Raw genomic sequence first — 18716 nt, 5'->3', positions numbered from 1 at the left:
AAATTTTGCCAACTTGCTAGAGAGGCAGCAACTCTAATGGCAGAAAAGCTGCTCAACTTAGCAAGAAAGGGTTACATTCTCTTCTCGCTGAGCATCCGAAACCCAGATCTCAAAGATTCTCTAGGCCCTCCTTCAGTGGAGCGAACTCCCGGCAGCAACGCCCAGCCTCGGGTGGGCGGGACCGTAGAAATCTACCCACTTAACCCGAGGACTCCAGCCCCAACCGACCCGGCCTCCCAGCCTCGGGCAGTGGCGAGCCGGGTGAGGGGCGGGGGGCGCGGCGCGCGCCCCGGCCCCGCCCCGCCCCTCGCGTGCGCCTCCGCCGGGCGCGCCAGGCCTGCGTGTCCCGCGCCCACCCCTCCCTGGCGCGGCTCGCCCGCGGCCGCTCCAGCGCACGCGCGCGGCTTCGCGCAGGGCGGGGAGAGGCGGCGGCCGCGGGCGCCCGGCCCCGAACCTGTCAGACTCGGGCAGCCGGCCTGGAGCGGCGGGCGCTGCAGGCTCGAGGACCGCCCGGCTCCTTCGCGGCCCCGGGCCGAGATGGGCGAGCCGGCCCCGCGGAGCCGGCCGGGGGCGGAGAGATGAGCGGCGGCCCGGCAGCGGCACCCCAGGTAGAGCGCTGCCCCCTTTCGGAGCCCCGGCGCACCCCGCCGCCCCGGACTTCGGGACTTGCGGGCTCTGTCGGGCCGCCTTTAATTTATAACGTGTTTCGTTTCCCACAGGATGACGAGGGACGCGCCGCAGTGCCACTGGGAACTGGCTCTCGAGTGAAGTAGGAGTCGCCGGCCGTCTGCCTGCACCCAGCCGCTCGGCGCCGCGGCCGCTCAGGCAGTGCCATGGCTGGATCCGGCGCGTGGAAGCGCCTCAAATCAATGCTGAGGAAAGATGATGCGCCGCTGTTTTTAAATGACACCAGCGCCTTTGACTTCTCGGACGAGGTGGGCGACGAGGGGCTTTCTAGGTTTAACAAACTTCGAGTTGTGGTGGCCGACGATGGTTCCGAAACCCCGGAAAGGCCTGCTAACGGGGCGCAATCGGCCCTCCAGGCCGACGATGACTCCTTGCTGGACCATGACTTACCTTTGACCAACAGTCAGCTGAGTTTGAAGGCGGACCCCTGTGACAACTGCAGCAAGCAGAGAGAGTTGTTGAAGCAGAGAAAGGTGAAAACCAGATTGACCATTGCTGCCGTTCTTTACTTGCTTTTCATGATTGGAGAGCTTGTAGGTGAGTTGTGTTGCCAACTCACTTTCCACTTACCTTGCCTATTGCTTTGGGGTTTAAACTTGCTTTTTAGGAAGCTTGTTATTTATCAAGATACTGATCTGGTGATGTGAGGAGGCCTCACAAACTGTAGATCAACCTGTGTACAACATAAACTTCCAAAGATAACTTTGACATTTTCTAGTTCTCTGAATACCGTGTCATCCACTGTAAAGTTAAGGACATTATCTTCATTATAATATAAGGACATTATCTTCATTATATATCATGTAACTTCCTGTTTCAGAAAAAAAATCTCGTAAAACACTTAAGTTAATTTTTGCAACGTTTAAAATAGTAAGTGATTCTAAAATTACTTAGAAAAATAACATTTTACTATGTGAAGGGACCTTACTGAACACCTGCTTCACCTTTTTAAGAGATCAGAAGGCACAGAGGTTAAATAAATTATGAGGACACCTAAGTAAGTGAAGATCTACTGTCCCATTGTCTTGATTTTTTTTCCCTCTACAATTGAATTTAGTGGTTGTTTACTCTTTCCTTTTGTATTTATATGCAGGAAATTTGCATAGCTAAATACTACTAACTAACGTCATTTTAAGGAGGATCCCAAAGCCAGACATCTTCCCCAGATTTTATGAGTTTGGCTTTTTCACTTTTTAATTATGCAAGTAATGCGGTTTTACTATAAAATACATTCTCCATTTAGAGATTAATTTCAGAGTCACATTAGTATAACTGCTAACTTCTCTAAGTGATAATTGATAAAGTGACATTAAAGAAAGGAGATTATTCTCCTGTGTTCTTTTTTATATTTTGCCACACCCTGGGGCTTGTGGGATCTTAGTTCCTGGACCAGGGACTGAACTTCTGAGGTAGTCCTAATCACTGGACTGCCAGGGAATTCCCTCCTGTGTTCTCTTAATGATGAACCATGATGAGAACAGAGGAAGCTGTCTGGATTTAAGATGCTGGCTGGAGGTTATGTGCAGAAAAATTATGTACATTTCCTAACTTGTTTCATACCACTCCTCCCCAGTGCTCACTTCAGCCATGATAACCTTCTTTCTCCCTTTGACTCACAAAGCTCTTCCTGCCCATAACGCCTTCAAACTGACTGGCCCCTCTAAGTCAGTGGCTTTCAAACTTTTTTGACCTCACTGTAGTAAGATACACGCTTAAAATAGTGACCTGTGTAGGCATGCATGCATACATATGTAAGTATGTTCAGACACATATACATATGTATAAATATATGTATAACTAAAACAAAAGTTGCACATCATGTGATGTGTTCAACTGTTTTTTCAATTATGGTCCAGTCTATAATTGATTTCATGGTCTATAAATAGGTCATAGCACGCAATTGGAAAAATACAGCTTTATATGGACTGCCTTTTCCCAAAACATTCTTGGATGACTTCTTGTCATTCATGTCTCATCTCAAAAGATACCTCTTAGAGACCTTTCTGACTGCCTATAGGTGTTTTCTCCCCTGTTCCTTCCCCCACTTTAAAAGCCCTCAGACCATCTTGCTTGTATATTCATTTGTTTAATATCAGTGTCCACTGAAATATAAGCACACAGCACAATGACTAGCAAAGAGTATACATCCAATAAATTTTTGTTTAATTAATAATTGAATTGTAAATGTTTACACTGTAAAGAAAGAAGTGGAAGCTGAGATCAGATAAGGTATGATCTCAGCAGACTGAGTCAATGATGCCCAAATTCACATGAATATGGAGTCATTCAGTTAATATTTAATATTTGAAGTTAAATCATATTTAATCACAATTTCCCCCTTAAAGTTAGAGTTTACACCTATAAAAATTACTAGGATATAATTGCCCTGACTTACCATTTTTTAAGTATCTTACTTGGTAAATGATGTCTTGTGAAAGCTGCAATAATCATTTCTTTTCAAATACAAGATTTTCATACTTGAAAGTATTTTCATATTTCAAGTATGAAAATCTTGTCAAACACTGTAGAGATGCTTGTACTTAGAATAGACATTAACAATATTATTCAGAATGTTACATAGAATTGTATACAGTAGAGCATTTATTATAATGTGTCAAAAGCACTTAGAAATAAAGCATCTTATGTAGAAAGTATGGGGTAATTGTTAAAATGAAATAATTTAAAAATCTGAAAGAGGAGACTTGATTTTGTATCTTGGGTTTGCTCTGAGACATTAGGCAAGGTCAGTTCTTTCCATTCAGCAAGTATTTCTTGGTATACTTACTATGTACCAGGCAGTGTGCTGTGGTGTTCCAGATACACAAAGGAGAACAAACTATTATGATCCCTACTATCTAAAACACTTAATCTAACGTTTGGAGGACACTGTGTCCTCCTGTAATGGAGGACACAGATGTTAAACACGCAAGTAAATTTAAAATGCAAATAGTTTTAAGTATGTGAAGAAAAAGAACAGATACTGTAGGACATAGTAATCAATAGGTCATGGTTTATGTATGAGCCAGATACAGTTAAACCAAAATAAGAATATTAGGAGTTATTTAAGAAAAGGGAATGGAGGAGGACTTTTTTTTCAATCAAAGAGAACAGCAAGTTCAAAAGTCCTAAAACCATAAGTTCTTTCAGTTCAGTTCAGTTCAGTCCAGTTGCTCAGTCGTGTCCGACTCTTTGCAGAGGACCTAAAAAGAAGACCAGTTTGGCAAGAATATAGTAAGAAAGAGGGAAAGAGGTAGGGGGCCCAGATCAAGTAGGTCCTGATAAGACGATTTTAAATGAGTCTATTCTTTATTCTAAGTACAATGGCGATCCAGTGATGGCTTTTGAGTAGACACTGACATGATGGGATTTACTTTTTGAAAGATAACTCTGACTCTTATATGGAGAGTGGATTTGCTGGTACAAGAGCAGAAGCAAGTATATTTTCACAGAAGTCCCAATAGGAAGTGATTATGACTTGAAATAGAGTGGATGGAGAAAAATACACTGATTGAGAAACATTCTAGAGGGAACTGTGGCAAAATGGCCAATGAGTTGAATGTGAGAGTTGATGGGAGAGCAATATCAGGAATGATTCTGAAATTTCGTACCTAACTTGCTGAGTGTATGGAAATGTGTATCATTTATGAATCAGGAAAGGAAGGAAATACAGAACAGGATTTAAGCATGGGCTCAAGGGTTGTTTTAGACATGTTAAGTATTACATGTATGTGAAATAGCCATGTAAAAATGTCTAGTGACCTATTATATGTAAGTCTGTCATTCAGAAGGGAGGTCAAGGTAGATGCCATAGGAATAGAAAATATTATCTAGAGAGCCCAAGTCTTGAGGAACTACAACTTTAGAAGTCAGGTAGAAGGCAAACAAGTATCCCAGAACTGAAGAAAAGAGTATTTCAAATTGGAAATAAATAAGTTAAAGCTTCTGAGAGGCCCAGTAAGATGGGAACTAAAATATCCTTTGGATTTAGTAACAGTTATTGACTGCTCTAACAGCTGCATGGGAATGAAAAAGATATATATACATATATCCACATACATATATGGAATATATATATATATATTATCTCCACACAGATGGGGAAAACTGGAAAGGAGACAATAGCAACACAAACTAGAAAGGAATCACGTAAAAGATGTAAATGTATTAATAGGCCCAAGAAAGCCAATTCTTAAGCCGTGGGGAAAACCAAGACCCAATCCAGTTTATACTAGTGCATTAGAAACAGCTAGATAACTTGTTAAAACACAAATTGCTGGACCAGAGTTCCAGCAATTGTTAGAATTTTCTAACAAGTTCCCAGGAGATGCTGATCCTGCTGATCCTGAGTACTACAATTGAGAACTGCACTAGAGAATACTAAGCAGGACTAGAATTGGTTGTATCAGGTACCCCTCTAAGTGGGTAAAGAGGAAGGCTAAAATAAGGAAAGTTTATGAAAACTTGTTTAAGAGCCAGTCAGATATAATAGTGTAGTAATAGAATAAGTATCCATAGAGATAAAATGAGATCATGAATCTATGAAACAAGAATAGGCTATTCTTAAAAAGAAATTCAGAGTAGAAAAAAAGATTTTGAATAATAAAAACATTAAAATATTTTTTAACTCCAAACAAATTAGAAGGTAAATTAAGATAGTCTCTTACAGAATAGAGCAGAGAGATAGAAGATCATGGGAGAAGAAAGGCAAGAAAACTAGTATATGAGTTCAAGTTCCAAATAATAGGGGTTTGGGGAAGAGAGAAAGCATAAGAAAGAAATTATCAGCAACATAGTTTAAGAAATTTCCCAGAACCAACGGGTATATAATTACAAAGTCAATAAAAGCCCAAGTTGGATGAAAATAATACCACACCAAGGTATGTCATTGTAAAATTTCAGAAGACTTATTTATTGCTTCAGGCAACTGGTGTGTTCAACAACTGTCTCTGATTGTTTTTGACAAACATTCACTGTGGTTTGCACCAGGGCCAAGTTCCAAGTCAAGTCAAATAAAAAGAATCTTGCAAGTATAGTCTCTGAGGGAATCACCAGACAGGTCAAATAATAACAATTTCCTGGTGGTGGGGTTTTTAATGACCTCTGACTCCATCCAGGATTCCCTGAGATGGCTCAGGGAATCTGCCTGCAATGTGGGAGACCCAGGTTTGATCCCCAGGAGAAGAAAATGGCAACCCACTCCAGTATTCTTTCCTGGAGAATCCCATGGACAGAGGAGCCTGGCTGGCTACAGTCTGTGGGGTCACAAAGAATCAGACACAACTGAGCGACTAACACTTTCACTTTCAACTCCATCCTATTCGTTACAGTGGCTACCTGGCTGAGGTTTTCACTGTGGTTACCGCTTGTTAGTTTCCAAGGCTACCATGGAATTGAAGAGGGAGAGACTGGGTATAAAGCAAGTTAAAATGCCACAGAGCTACTGAGCTTCTTACCAAGGTTGAGCCTTTTTCCTTGAATAAATGCTACCTGTATCAGCCTTTATTTAATTAATTTTCATAGTTTTCAGAAAGCTGGTTTGGACAGTTTTTGCCCATGTTCCATGCATTGTATGGAGATGATTTTCAGAGGTCCTTACTCTGCTTTCTTTGCTGATGATCACTACATGTGGCTCTTCAGGCTAACTAAATTCAATCCCTTAGTTGCTCTAACCATATTTCAAATTCTCAAAAGCCACATGTGACTAGCAGCTACTCCACTGGCCAGCGCTGATAAAACATTTCCATCATCTTAGTTCATTGGGTAGTGTGGCTTTAAGGTATTATCCTCATTTTATAGATGAGTAAATTGAAGTGCAAAAATGATTAAGTAACTTGCTCAAAGTCTCTGAGATTTCAAAGTCCTGGAAACCTGGCGTGTTGCAGTCTGTGGGTTTGCAAAGAGTTGGACACGACTCACCAACTGAACTGAACTGATGCTATTAACCACCAAGCTGTATTTTCTCTCAGTGATTTCCAGCTTTTTCATGTCAGGGAATACATAAAAAATGGTATTTGTATAGACAACACTGGGGTAAATGGCTGTGCCTATAAGAGCATCAGCCCCACTTCTGCTACTCTTGGCTCTGCACACCCATCCCAGGAACAGGGGAATCAACAGCTCAGCACATTTACGTGTCACAACGTCCTGATCATGAAGTTCTGCAGTACACTGTAACAGTAATTCTCAATGTGGTTCCAAAACCAGAAGCATCAATGACGACCTGGGAACATGTTAGAAATGTAAATTCTCAGGCCTCATCCAGACCTACTGAATTAGAAATTCTGGGAGTGGGGTCAAGAAGTCTGTAGTTTAACAAACCTTCCAGGTGATTGTGATATACATACAAGCTTGAATACTCTGTATAATAAAAATTTATTCTCTGAATGCTGATAGGAAAATTGGTTGACCATAATGAAACTAAATAATAATGATTAATAGTGTACATATATTATGTGTATATATATATATATACACATATATATAAAATAAATATAAATTTATATATACAGACACAGACATACCCAAATGTATGAAATATATACATTATTATTATTTACTGGAAAACCAGTACAAAAAAATTGTATTCTAAATTCCATCTTTTATCCCTCTATTAGGAGACACTGCTATTTATATCTAAGAGAATCAGTTATTTTTTATCTTTTGTTTTGAACTATTGAATATCTTATGAATTTCTTTAGTTTATGTTCAAACCCTCCCAAATTAGTGAATACCTACCTTTTATTCAGCTTTATTATAATATTTAGATATGGTGGTTATTAACTTCACTAACAGTACTTAGCAGTAAAGAATATGACCCAGGTTTGACCCCTGGGTCATGAAGATCCCCTGAAGCAGGGCATAGCAACCCACCCTAGGACCCTTGCCTAGAGAATCCCATGGACAGAGAAGCCTGGCAGGCTGCAGTCGATAGGGTCGCACAGAGTTGGAATCAACTGAAGCAACTAAGCGGCAGCAACAGAATTAGTAGGTTGAGTAAAAGCCGAAGTACTAAAACATAAAACTTTTCTTGTGTTAGCCCCCCTTTAGTGCCTCTTAACTTTTTTAAGGTCACTGATTCCTCAGAGAATCTGTTTCTAGAACTGGACAGTCTCACCAGAAAAAAATATATACATAGTTAGCGTTTTACATAAAATTTCAGGATACTTTGACTTAATTGCAATAGGATAAGTATTTAGTTAACTTTAGTTATAAGTTCATGTTTTGTGGAATATTGCATATTTGGGGTTTGATTGCTTATGTTTGTTATTTTAATTAACTTATTCCTTCTTTCCTGTCACCCTTACTCTAAGGTGGATACATTGCAAATAGCCTAGCAATCATGACAGATGCACTTCATATGTTAACTGACCTAAGTGCCATCATATTGACCCTGCTTGCTTTGTGGCTGTCTTCAAAATCACCAACCAAAAGGTTCACCTTTGGATTTCATCGCTTAGGTAAGTAATTGGGCGTTTCTTTATTTATAAAATTTTATAGTAAAATCATAATGAACTATATAACCTTTGATTAACTAAAGTCTTTCTGGTGTTAGAACAAAGCAAATGAAAATAGACAAATAAGAACACCTCCAAAGGCATTATGTGTTATGCATTGGCTTAGGAAATAAAGCTATTCAGATATATATCTTCCAGGGTACATTCAGTTCATTCAGCTAATTAGCTTACACATGTAAAATTACATGGTAATCAGGTACTTTGCTGGCAGTCCAGTGGTTAGGACTCTGTGCTTCCACTGCAGGGGGCACAGGTTTGATCTCTGGTCAGGGAACTGACCTGCATGCCATGGCACAGCCAAAAGAAAAAAATTATATGATGATCATTTATCTTCAAATGTTGTTCCCTGTGTCCTGAAGTTATTAACAGAAAAAAAGTTTACCTTCAGTTTACTGAACCAAGCAGAACTATATGTATTTAATTCATCAATGAGTGTTAACTTCTTTCTTTCACCTCAGGTTTTCCAATCAAAGCTACTGTAGTCCAGGTTCGGGGCACTACTATAATTTGTATAACATACTGTACGGCTGACCTTCACTGTGGCCATTAACTGTAAATACAACAAAGATTCTCTGCTTGACCAAACCTCCTGAATCATCTCCCAAACCCATCTGTGTTCTTCCTTGTAAAATCTAGTTTTAGCAAGAACCTTGCCAAGCCAATTTAACAGAAACCCCATTCTCAATATTCGATGGGTTATCCCCAGGTGATGTCTCATCACCCCAACTTGTTTTCAACAAGACTTCCTATACCAATCTCAATGGCTTCCCCCAACCTTTAATAAAGTCTTCTTTACTATGTTTTAACAAGTGTCATTGAATTTTTTTCTTTAACAACGCACACATTTTATTTTCCTATTTTGAATAAATATTAATATTCAATTAAAAGAGGTTAAATCATACATTGTTATCCACACAACTCTTCTTCTTGCTTGTTTTTTAAAATTTTTACTTATTTTTAAAATACATGTAGAACAGTCACTTGAATTAGTATATGAAGTGTCATATGACCAATTTTTGCATTTGCTTAGAAACTAAAAATTGACATTTAAGTAGCTTCAGCAAAACTGGTTTTAAAGAACCAGAATTAACATCTTTTGTAGAGACACTGACACTTTGGGCTAATTTATTAATCAGTATCTCCCCTTCTTTGTTACTTTTTAGCCTAATCTTAACATGTAGGTCTCATATAATTTAATAGTTGAGTCTTCTGGTGTAAAACTTGACGTTGTACATGAATTACTGTATTCCAAGTAGCTATCCAGGTCACAACTTAGGGAAATTATCTGGCGTCCCCGTATCTCAGCATCCTCAGCTGCTGTACAAGAGAGGTAAAACCCTGAATGAGGTCTTTCTATTTGTTAAGCCAATGCATAACACATAATGCCTTTGGATGTGATACTAAAAAAACTCCACTGCTAACTGACACATTATACATCCATTTGTTTACTGATTGCCTTGGGGTTTGTAAACAGCTTCAAAATTATTCTCAAACTTTAATCTTTTGTGATGTAAACCCTTGCAGTTTAAGTTCAGAACTCAAACACAGCATCATGGAATGGGGATTTTTGTTTTCTAAAGAGAGTACCTTCATTTTAGATTGTAGATCCCTTGGAATTCTAATGCAAACAGTGGAATTCTCCCCTAGAAACATGCAGTAACATAGAAGGTTCTACAAATGATAAGAACACATAATCATGGAAATTCTATTAAATGTCAAAGAAGTAGTTATTATTTATTTGGTTGTAGATTACAAGCACTATGGAAAGATGAAAGAAAGAAGAACTGACTGGTTCTATTGTATTTCTGTATATTTCTATAGAAAGTCAAATTTTTCCCTTTCCTTAAAAGTACTAGTTCAAGATGGTAGACTAGAAATCAGCATTTGAGACAGGAAATACATTTCAATAGGAAATACAGGAGTACCAAAACAACAAAGAAAAGCAAATGGTTGGGTAACCAATAAACAGGAAATTTCTGGAAGTCAGAAAGTAGATGGGAGTGGGCTGAAGAAAGAAACAAGCCAAGGAGCAGCAGCCTAGAGTACGCTTGGGCAGGAACTGGATCAGCCTAATGGAACTCCAAAGAAGACTCAGGGACAGAAATGGCAGAAGTGAGAATTAGGGCTTAAAACAAGATTAATTGAATGGCTATAAATGCGAAACTGCTCCTACTAGTCAGTCCACTGTGTCCCTACCTTCTTCCCATCCCCACCTCCCCTCCGGCAGTCTGCATTTCTCTCCTTGTGAACACCAAATAACTCTTCCAGAAAGAAACTGAGCCAGATGTTTGGAGAAAGCTGAGGCTTTTAGTGTGAATGTTGATGCTCCAAAATAAATCCTTTTCATCCTAGAATTCAGGGTTCTGCAGCCTTATAGTTTGGTTCCCCACATACTCACGCTAAAGTAATACACTTGTCTTAGTCTGTCCTGCTCTATACCCGTTATTCGTAACTATTTTAAATAGTTATGTGTTATCCTTCCAGCCTTTACTTTTTGCATAGTCCTGTCCTTCTATCCTAAATGTGAACAGACAGCCAAGGATCTTTTAGGAAATGAGAAAAACCAGCAGCATGAAAGAAAGTTTAAAAAAAAAAAAAACTAACAAAAATTTGTCCTACCTGAAAAAGAGGTGACTTAAGAAACAGGAAAATGATTTAAATTACCTTATTAATATACTCAGTATACTAAAACAGTAAAATATTTTGGAAAAAATATATAGAAAAAGCTCTTTGAAATTGAAATATTACAAAAAATTTAAAAAAAATTTTTTTCAATAGGACTAGAAAATATAATCAAGAATGTCTTCCAGAAAGACAAATGCCATATGATAATATTTATATATGAGATCTAAAATATGATATAAATCAACCTATCTATGAAACAGAAACAGACTCATAGATATGGAGAACAGACTTGTGGTTGCCAAAGGGGATGCGGTTGCGGGGTGGGGAGGGACAGAATGGGAGTTTGGGATTAGCAAAGGCAAACTATTATATAATAGGATGAATAAACAAGATTGTACTCTATAGCACAGGGAATGATACTCAATATCCTATGAGAAACTATAATAGAAAAGAATATTGAAAAAGAATATATATGTGTATAATTGAGTCACTTTGCTCTGCAGAAGAAATTTACAAACATTGTAAATCAACTACAATAAAAACTGTAAACAATAGTAAAAAAGAAAAAAAGTCTCCCAGAATACAGAACAAAAATAAAAACAGGAAGAGAAAGTTTAAAACTATAAAAGAATGATCTGGAAAGTCTGACGTATACTATTAAAAACCTTAGAAAAAGAGACTTAAAAAATAAAAAGGAGTGACTGCTTCAGGATTATAGGCTTTCTTTTTGGGGCTGATGAGCATGTTCTGGAATTAATGGTACTTGTTGTACAAGCTGTGCATATACGAAAACCCACTGAATTGTCCACTTCAAAATTGTTAAAGTGGTAAATTTTGTTATTTCAATTTTATCTAAGTTTTTTAAGTCATCTGAAAAATAGAAGGAAAAGGATTATTGTGATACAGATAGGTGAGTATTTTCCAGAGCTAAGGAGGGAATCACACCCTCACACTAAAAGGGCCTCTTGAGATCTTTTTCTTCTTTGTATTCCAAAATCTTACAAGGATATATATAGATAAGAATTTATTTTACTTATTCTGCTCTTTGAAGTAATGAAAGAAAAACTTATGATGATCTGAGGAGGATTAAAAAGGCAACAAAGGTATGTAGAACTGAACAAAGCTATAAACTGAAGCAGTGGCTGTCCTCATGTGCTATAACATTCCACAGCTTCACAAGTAATCTAAATTCTCTAGGGGAAGGTATGTTTACGTTGGACGCATTTAGAGAGTGCCTCTTAATGACCTCCCAACTACCAAGACTTGGGGATTCGAGTCCTAAAGAACGTTTTGGAAGGAATTTCCCCTAAGAAACTTCTGGTCGGTTACTGTGCTGTTGAATTTTGTTTTGCTTTGATGGCATGGGTGATAGGAGTTGGATTTTTCTTTGTTGATTTACTTTGTATATATGTAAAACTGTCACAGAAGTCAAAAATTAATTTTTAAAAGAAAAGATTTACTCAGAGAAGCCTTGCTTTCATCCTGTCCCCTCCAACCCATCCTTCTGCCCTACTCCTAATTAGCAGCCATTTTAATTACTTTCTGCCTGTCCTTCTAGCATTTCCTTTTGAAAGTATAAGAAAAAAAAAATGTATGTATGTTCATATGCCGCTCCCTGAGACCCTTTCCTATGCAAAGGCAGCATATGAGAGGTGTGTGTCTATGGATAAGAGTTAGATATTAGTAGTATCATACCCTAAATTTATTTTCTTTTTGTCTTCTCGTAACACTTTATACATGTCTAATAGCATTTATCACATTTTTATAGATATTTTTATGAGACAGTGTCTCCTTCTAGACCATGAATTAAGTAGGGACAAGAACATAAAATACAAAACTCTATGGGTCTGGCACTAATCAGTGCTGTATAAGGTATCATTAATCAGATTGTTACATAGTCAAAGCTGAGTAAATATGGATATGAAAACTGAAACAGATAATCTGCTGCTGCTGCTGCTAAGTCACTTCAGTCGTGTTCGACTCTGTGTGACCCCATAGACGGAAGCCCACCAGGCTCCCCCGTCCTTGGGATTCTCCAGGCAAGAACACTGGAGTGGGTTGCCATTTCCTTCTCCAATGTGTGAAAGTGAAAAGTGAAAGTGAAGTCGCTCAGTCGTGTCCGACCCTTAGCGACCCCACGGACTGCAGCCTACCAGGCTCTTCCATCCATGGGATTTTCCAGGCAAGAATACTGGAGTGACTTGCCAAAATCTAGTGTTCCTTAAATCATTTGTTTTCAAAGTTAAACCAACTTCCAAACTGAGAGTAGGAGAATTTTTTAAATTTTGGGACAAAACTATTTGGGACTTGAAAGCATTTATCTACAATTCTGAATCGGTTTATACTCAAGAAACTCTAAAAATTTTTTTGGTCAGTAACATACCTGAGTTGTGTAGCCTGGCTTATAGGTCCTTCAGACTAATTAAGAAACTAGTCAGAAGGGAATTTCTTCTCCTTATCTCAGTCAGGGGCTGATCCCACGTCTGAGATCTGCTCTTTCACTAGCTGTATGACCTTTGGGAGAATGACTTAACTATGGGTTTCTAATGTAAAATAGGGATGATAGTACTTTTATTGCAGAATTATAAAAAAAAAAAAAGACATAGTTAAGGTAGTATAAGTTCCTAACATGATACCTGGCACAGAGTAAATTCTCACCAAAAGTTAGTGTCAGCCTTCTTTTCCTTCCCTTTTCTACCTGCCAGTTTATCATCTTATCCAGACTTTTCTTATCTCTCAAAATGCTCCAAGCTTCAAAACCGACTGCCTCCCCCCAACCCCAATCAAAATTCTTATTTTCTTAGCAAAACTATCTCATCCAGGTAGTAGGAGAAAAGTAACATGATTCACCCTCATGATTAACAATTTTTAAAGATGTGCTTTATAATTCAGGTCTTTAGTAACATTTGGGGCAGTATAGCAAAGTTTATTTTAGCAAAAATCATTCAGTCAAGGTGAGAGAGGTAGTTTCAGATCTGAGGGGTAAGCCCAGATGGCTGTTGCAGGAGTCAGTTCCATTCTGTTGGTGCTTTCTTTCCTTCATGTGAACTCAAAGATTGTATAAAATCATTCAGGTTTTTCTTTTCCTTTTTCTTTTTTTTTTCTTTCTTTCTTACATTTCAGTGAGTTACAATGGCAGCTCTTTTGTGAGAAGATATGTGAGTTATTTTTAAATGCCTGGATTTATTTGACTGTGGGTGTGTCATCTTATTCTGGACGTTAATAAAACTTAGAACTTTATGAAGCCACACTGTAGAAGAAATCCCACAAATCCTTAGGAGGAATAGCATTGTGTCTCAGGGGACATGTTATTCCAAAGGGAAAAAATCTTTCTGCTTTTATCCTTCTCTGTGGATTATGAGTGTAATTGACTTTATTTATTTGGCTTTTCTTCCAGTTCTTGGGCTGAAGAGTCTGCAAGGATTAGATAAAGATAGTGACCATGTGAAAGGACTGTGATAAGCAGTTGTCTATATTTGAAGTAAAAAGCAAGATTGACTTTGGTAATGCAGATCTCAGCCTAGGTTAACTGTGAAGTGACAGTGCAGGCGTCTTTTGTATCAGTGTGTCATTCTACTGAGCAGAGACCTTGCAGATCTGACTAGATGATGGTTGTCCTGAGGTAGGTATATGATTATAATGCTAATTCTACATTTTGTTATTTTTCCCCTGATACTTACTAAAGGAACAGAAAGTATTCAGCTAAAAAAATTTCTTCCCCCATACACGCAGCCAAAAAAAAAAAAAAAAACCCATCTCTTCCCCATGGTGATTCATTTCAACAACTTCCTCCCACCCCTGACAAGAGTTATGCCTATTTGTCATGTTCACATCTTAAGCGTTAATTCACATCACACGAACATGTATAGGTACCTGCTAGAAATGGGAGTTTTTACTGCGACAGGTATAAGACATCAGTCAACACTGGATAGCCAAAAGTCGACTCGAGCACTGGGCACTGTGGGTGTGGGGAAGAGGGAGTGGTACAAAGGCAGAAAACAGGAGGTGATTTAGAGTAGGAAGTGAGAGGATCCAAAGATAAAGACTTTGCAGTTTAGCTTTTAGTATCCTGGTGGCAACTGTGGGCCCCTGAAATCCTTTGTGATGTCTTTGTCCTGAGTTCATCCTCATCTGTGGATGCGATGAAATGAAAATACTAGTTTGGAAGTCCTAGGCGGATCCAGTACAGCCCACTGCTTTTCCTTTTTCTTTCCTATCTGCTTTTAGAAGAATGTAGAAAAGAAAAATAGCATAAAAGGAAATGGAAGAAACTATATCTCCACTCTCCTTCCCTTTTCTTTTTTATAGGCCTCTGAAAGCTGAACTTTAGATGTTTGCTATTTAAGTTTGAGTCAGTGGAGAGACAATGTGTATGCCTGAAGGGAAACAGACATTATTGGCATCATAGCAAAGATAACAGTTATGACAGGCCAGTACATCTGGGCAGCACTCATAAAAATGCAAATATGCTTGGGTTGAGTGTGGTTAACGTAGTTGAAATAGATTGTTACTCATTCACTGAATAGGTGCTCAAAAGTTCCTGTTGAATGACTAATATTATAGAGTGGGGAAACAGTAAATATATACACAAGCACAACATAATCATAAATTGTATTAAATGCTGTAAAGAGAAAGAATAAGGTGGCATGATGGAGAATAACAGAGGATGTCAGAGGACTCAGTATTTTTCGTATGAATCTTGAAAACCTCTAGTTTTGGCAATTTATTTGCATGTGCTTTCAGTCACTCAGTTGTATCCAGCTCTTTTGAGACTCCATGGACTGCAACTTGCAAGGCTCCTCTGTTCATGGAATTTTCCAAGCAAGAATACTGGAGTGGGTTGCCGTTTCCTCCTCCAGGGGATCTTCCTGACCCAGGGATCAAACCTGCATCTCTTGCATCTCCTGCATTGGCAGATGGGTTCTTTACCACTGTACCACCTGGGAAACCCTTTGGCAATTTACAGATGTGTTAAAATGTACAATATACATTTTTAATTTATTATAGTACTATCAAAACTTGATAATCATCTGTGTTTTGTTCCATTTAACTTTTGCTCTTACTATTTATTACCTTTTTGAATCAAAACTGTTGTTCCTCTGTATGTGAAATTTAGGGTATATTTTGGTCTTTGTTAGATCCTTGATCATAATAAGCATTTGTATTTCAGCTGAATGAAATGACCCAAGTGAGTGTTACAAAACACATATTCATTCATCTTACTCCATCCTCCAGTGCTACCATTCAGCCAAGTAGAGTGATACAATTATTTGTGTGTAGAATAAAGAACCAAATTATGTTAGAAGTACTATAAAATAGATTTTCTAGAATTTCCATAAAATCTCTTTTAAGAGTTTACTTATGCTAAATTTCCATTTTGTCAAGTTTATCTAAGACTAATAGGATAGTAACTTTCACAGAAACTAGGGTTTCAATTGTGAAAGTTCCTGAGTCTCCTTTAGAAAATGAAAAATCCATATGTTGTGTACTCCTTTCATCTTGAAAACTTTAATGTATGTTATGTGACCAAATACCAACCCAGGGCAACAGGGCAAGAATGAGAAGATTGGAGCAAGTCATAATTTGGTTGTTGATTGAAAGCTTCCTTCTCTCTCAAATGTGGGAGAAAACAGTATCTTGCCTGCATTTATCTGCATTCCATCATATTTAAAATACTACGAAAAAATTTTAAACAATAATTAGGTCTATTCATGATATTTCACCAAAGTTTAATTTATTCACAGTGAAAGAACTTTTTGTTCATTTTATCAGAATGATCATATGTCTACTATTAGAAATTTTAGTTATATATGTTCCTGTGCCTTATACTTCTCAATTATAAATCTCAGCCCTAAAGATATACTCAAAACTTAGTTTCTTTTTTGCATTTATCAGTGCTCTGTTTAGAAAACATTTTGACAGATCATTAGAATAAAAAAATAACAGATGAATTCTTTGCTTTTCACCAGGGAAACTAAATATGAGGCACATTCCTATTAATTACTGAATAAGCCATATCTTTGGTAACAGTATCCTAATATGTCATTTTGGGAATTTCTAGGAATCAGCTGAATTCCATTACTCTTAACTATGTGCAGGCATTAGGGTCCTTTGTGCTACTTATGTGGGGAAAAAACTAAGTTTTCGGCTGCAAGGGCCTCAGGCCTTCTCAGGGTGGGAATCCTCCTTGTCAAGAACGTTATGCTTTAGTTTGACTTTCATTTTACTTTATTTTGAATATGGTTTTGCCTTGTCTGAAAGTTCACAATAAGATCATTCTCAGTGTTTAGGAAAACAATCACTTAGATGTGGGTGTTGCCACATTTAACTTGCTTGCAAGCTCTCTCGCTCTCTCTCCCGATGACAATATGTCTGAAATATTGCATGGGACATACTTATATGCAAAAATTGGTTGTTTATCTGAAATGCAGATTTAACTGAGCATACAGTATTTTATCTGGAAGACTTCCTAGGGTCACAATATATCATCCGAAAGACAAAGACACTTTTGAGAGTGAAATGGGACACTGTTAGTAATTATGACAGGTTAACAGGCATAAATTGGGGCTATCTGGGAAAACAGGAAAGTATGGCCAACCTAATTACAAGGTGTTTTGAAAGAATTTTTAGTTACTGGTTTTAGATCTTCATAAGCAATCACATCTTTATGTCATTAACTTGTATAACTGTTAATCTTTACATAATATACTGCTTTATAATTTCATATTAAAAATTTTATTTAGGTACCCTTAAAACTATTGTGTTCTAAGTGTTAGCTAGCTTCAATCTGGACACATGATTAAAGTTCTTTTTTTTTTTTTTCCAGAAGAGTTTGAGAAGGATTGGTATTTTTTAAATACCAATATTAAAGAGAATTAAAGTTCTGTTTCTTCATGAGTAAAATGAGGAGCCAACCACTAGTACCTGAGATTTTACAGTTCAAAATTTGTTATTTATTCTTTCTTTATATTATTTATATATATATATATTTTGCCATAAGTGATTATAACTTAACAAGAAATTCTATGTGTTTTCAGTCTTATATTTGGCTTAATTCTTTTCTTTTAACCTATTCTTGTTTTTCGGGATTTAATAACCTATTGTTCATATGTAGCTTAACCTTCTTAGTTGTATATATACCTTTTTATCTTTCCTTATTCAGCCTAACTAACTTCATTCTACAGATCTACCCATAAATACGTGAGTACATACTACATGCCAGCCTTTCTGCTGAGTGCTACAGTAAATGTGACATGGACTGTATATCCTTAAGGGGCTTAGAGCCTAGACTTGATATAGTAGTGTCTCCATAGCTTTGTGTATTTCAGTTGGTTTTTTCTCTGTCTTTCTTATTGCTGTGTCTCCTTTAAAGTATGATAATTAGTATGTCAGGAATAGGTGAATCATAGTTTTAAATAGGAGTTATGTTTTGTCTTATTCTAACATCTGTTGATTCACAGAATTTTAGAGTTTTGGCTACATTAATGAGATGTCTTTGGGGAAACAGCTTATTTTACTGCTAGATAGTTTTCTGTGTTGCAGTTTATGAGGTGGAATAAAAATGTATCAAAGTCCAATATACTTGAACTGCCTGGGACCTTTGAGCAATGAGTTGACCCAGATAACAATTTTCCAGGTTGTTTTAACTTATAACACTTAAAGGTTTAATATTTGATTTCTTAAGAAAAATTTTATATATTTTCTATTATTGTTCTGAGTATCAACACTAGTTTTATATAATAATTATTTTTAAGTGTACTTTACATTGCCCTATTTTAGTAATTTTCAGTTCAGTTCAGTCGCTCAGTCGTGTCCAACTCTCCGCGACCCCATGAATCACAGCACGCCAGGCCTCCCTGTCCATCACCAACTCCCGGAGTTCACTCAAAC

The 18716-nt window shown here is 37.6% G+C and overlaps 1 protein-coding gene across 1 annotated transcript in view; it reads left to right on the top strand.

Moving 5' to 3' along the window:
• The first annotated feature begins 467 nt into the window (after positions 1-467).
• SLC30A4 (solute carrier family 30 member 4) overlaps positions 468-18716 on the top strand; it is a 31686-nt gene continuing 13437 nt past the window's right edge. The window contains exons 1-3 of the mRNA XM_055436325.2: positions 468-608; positions 720-1224; positions 7998-8144. Coding sequence (XP_055292300.1) covers positions 834-1224; positions 7998-8144 — 538 coding nt within the window. The 5' untranslated portion in view covers positions 468-608; positions 720-833. The remainder of the gene's footprint in view (positions 609-719; positions 1225-7997; positions 8145-18716) is intronic.

This window comes from Moschus berezovskii, chromosome 9 (genome assembly GCF_049115385.1).
Source record: "Moschus berezovskii isolate FMDL1 chromosome 9, NW_MosBer_1.0, whole genome shotgun sequence".
NCBI classification, from domain to species: Eukaryota; Metazoa; Chordata; class Mammalia; order Artiodactyla; family Moschidae; genus Moschus; species Moschus berezovskii.
The sequence above is the reverse complement of the archived record's forward strand: the minus strand, read 5'-3'. Positions and strand labels throughout refer to the sequence as shown.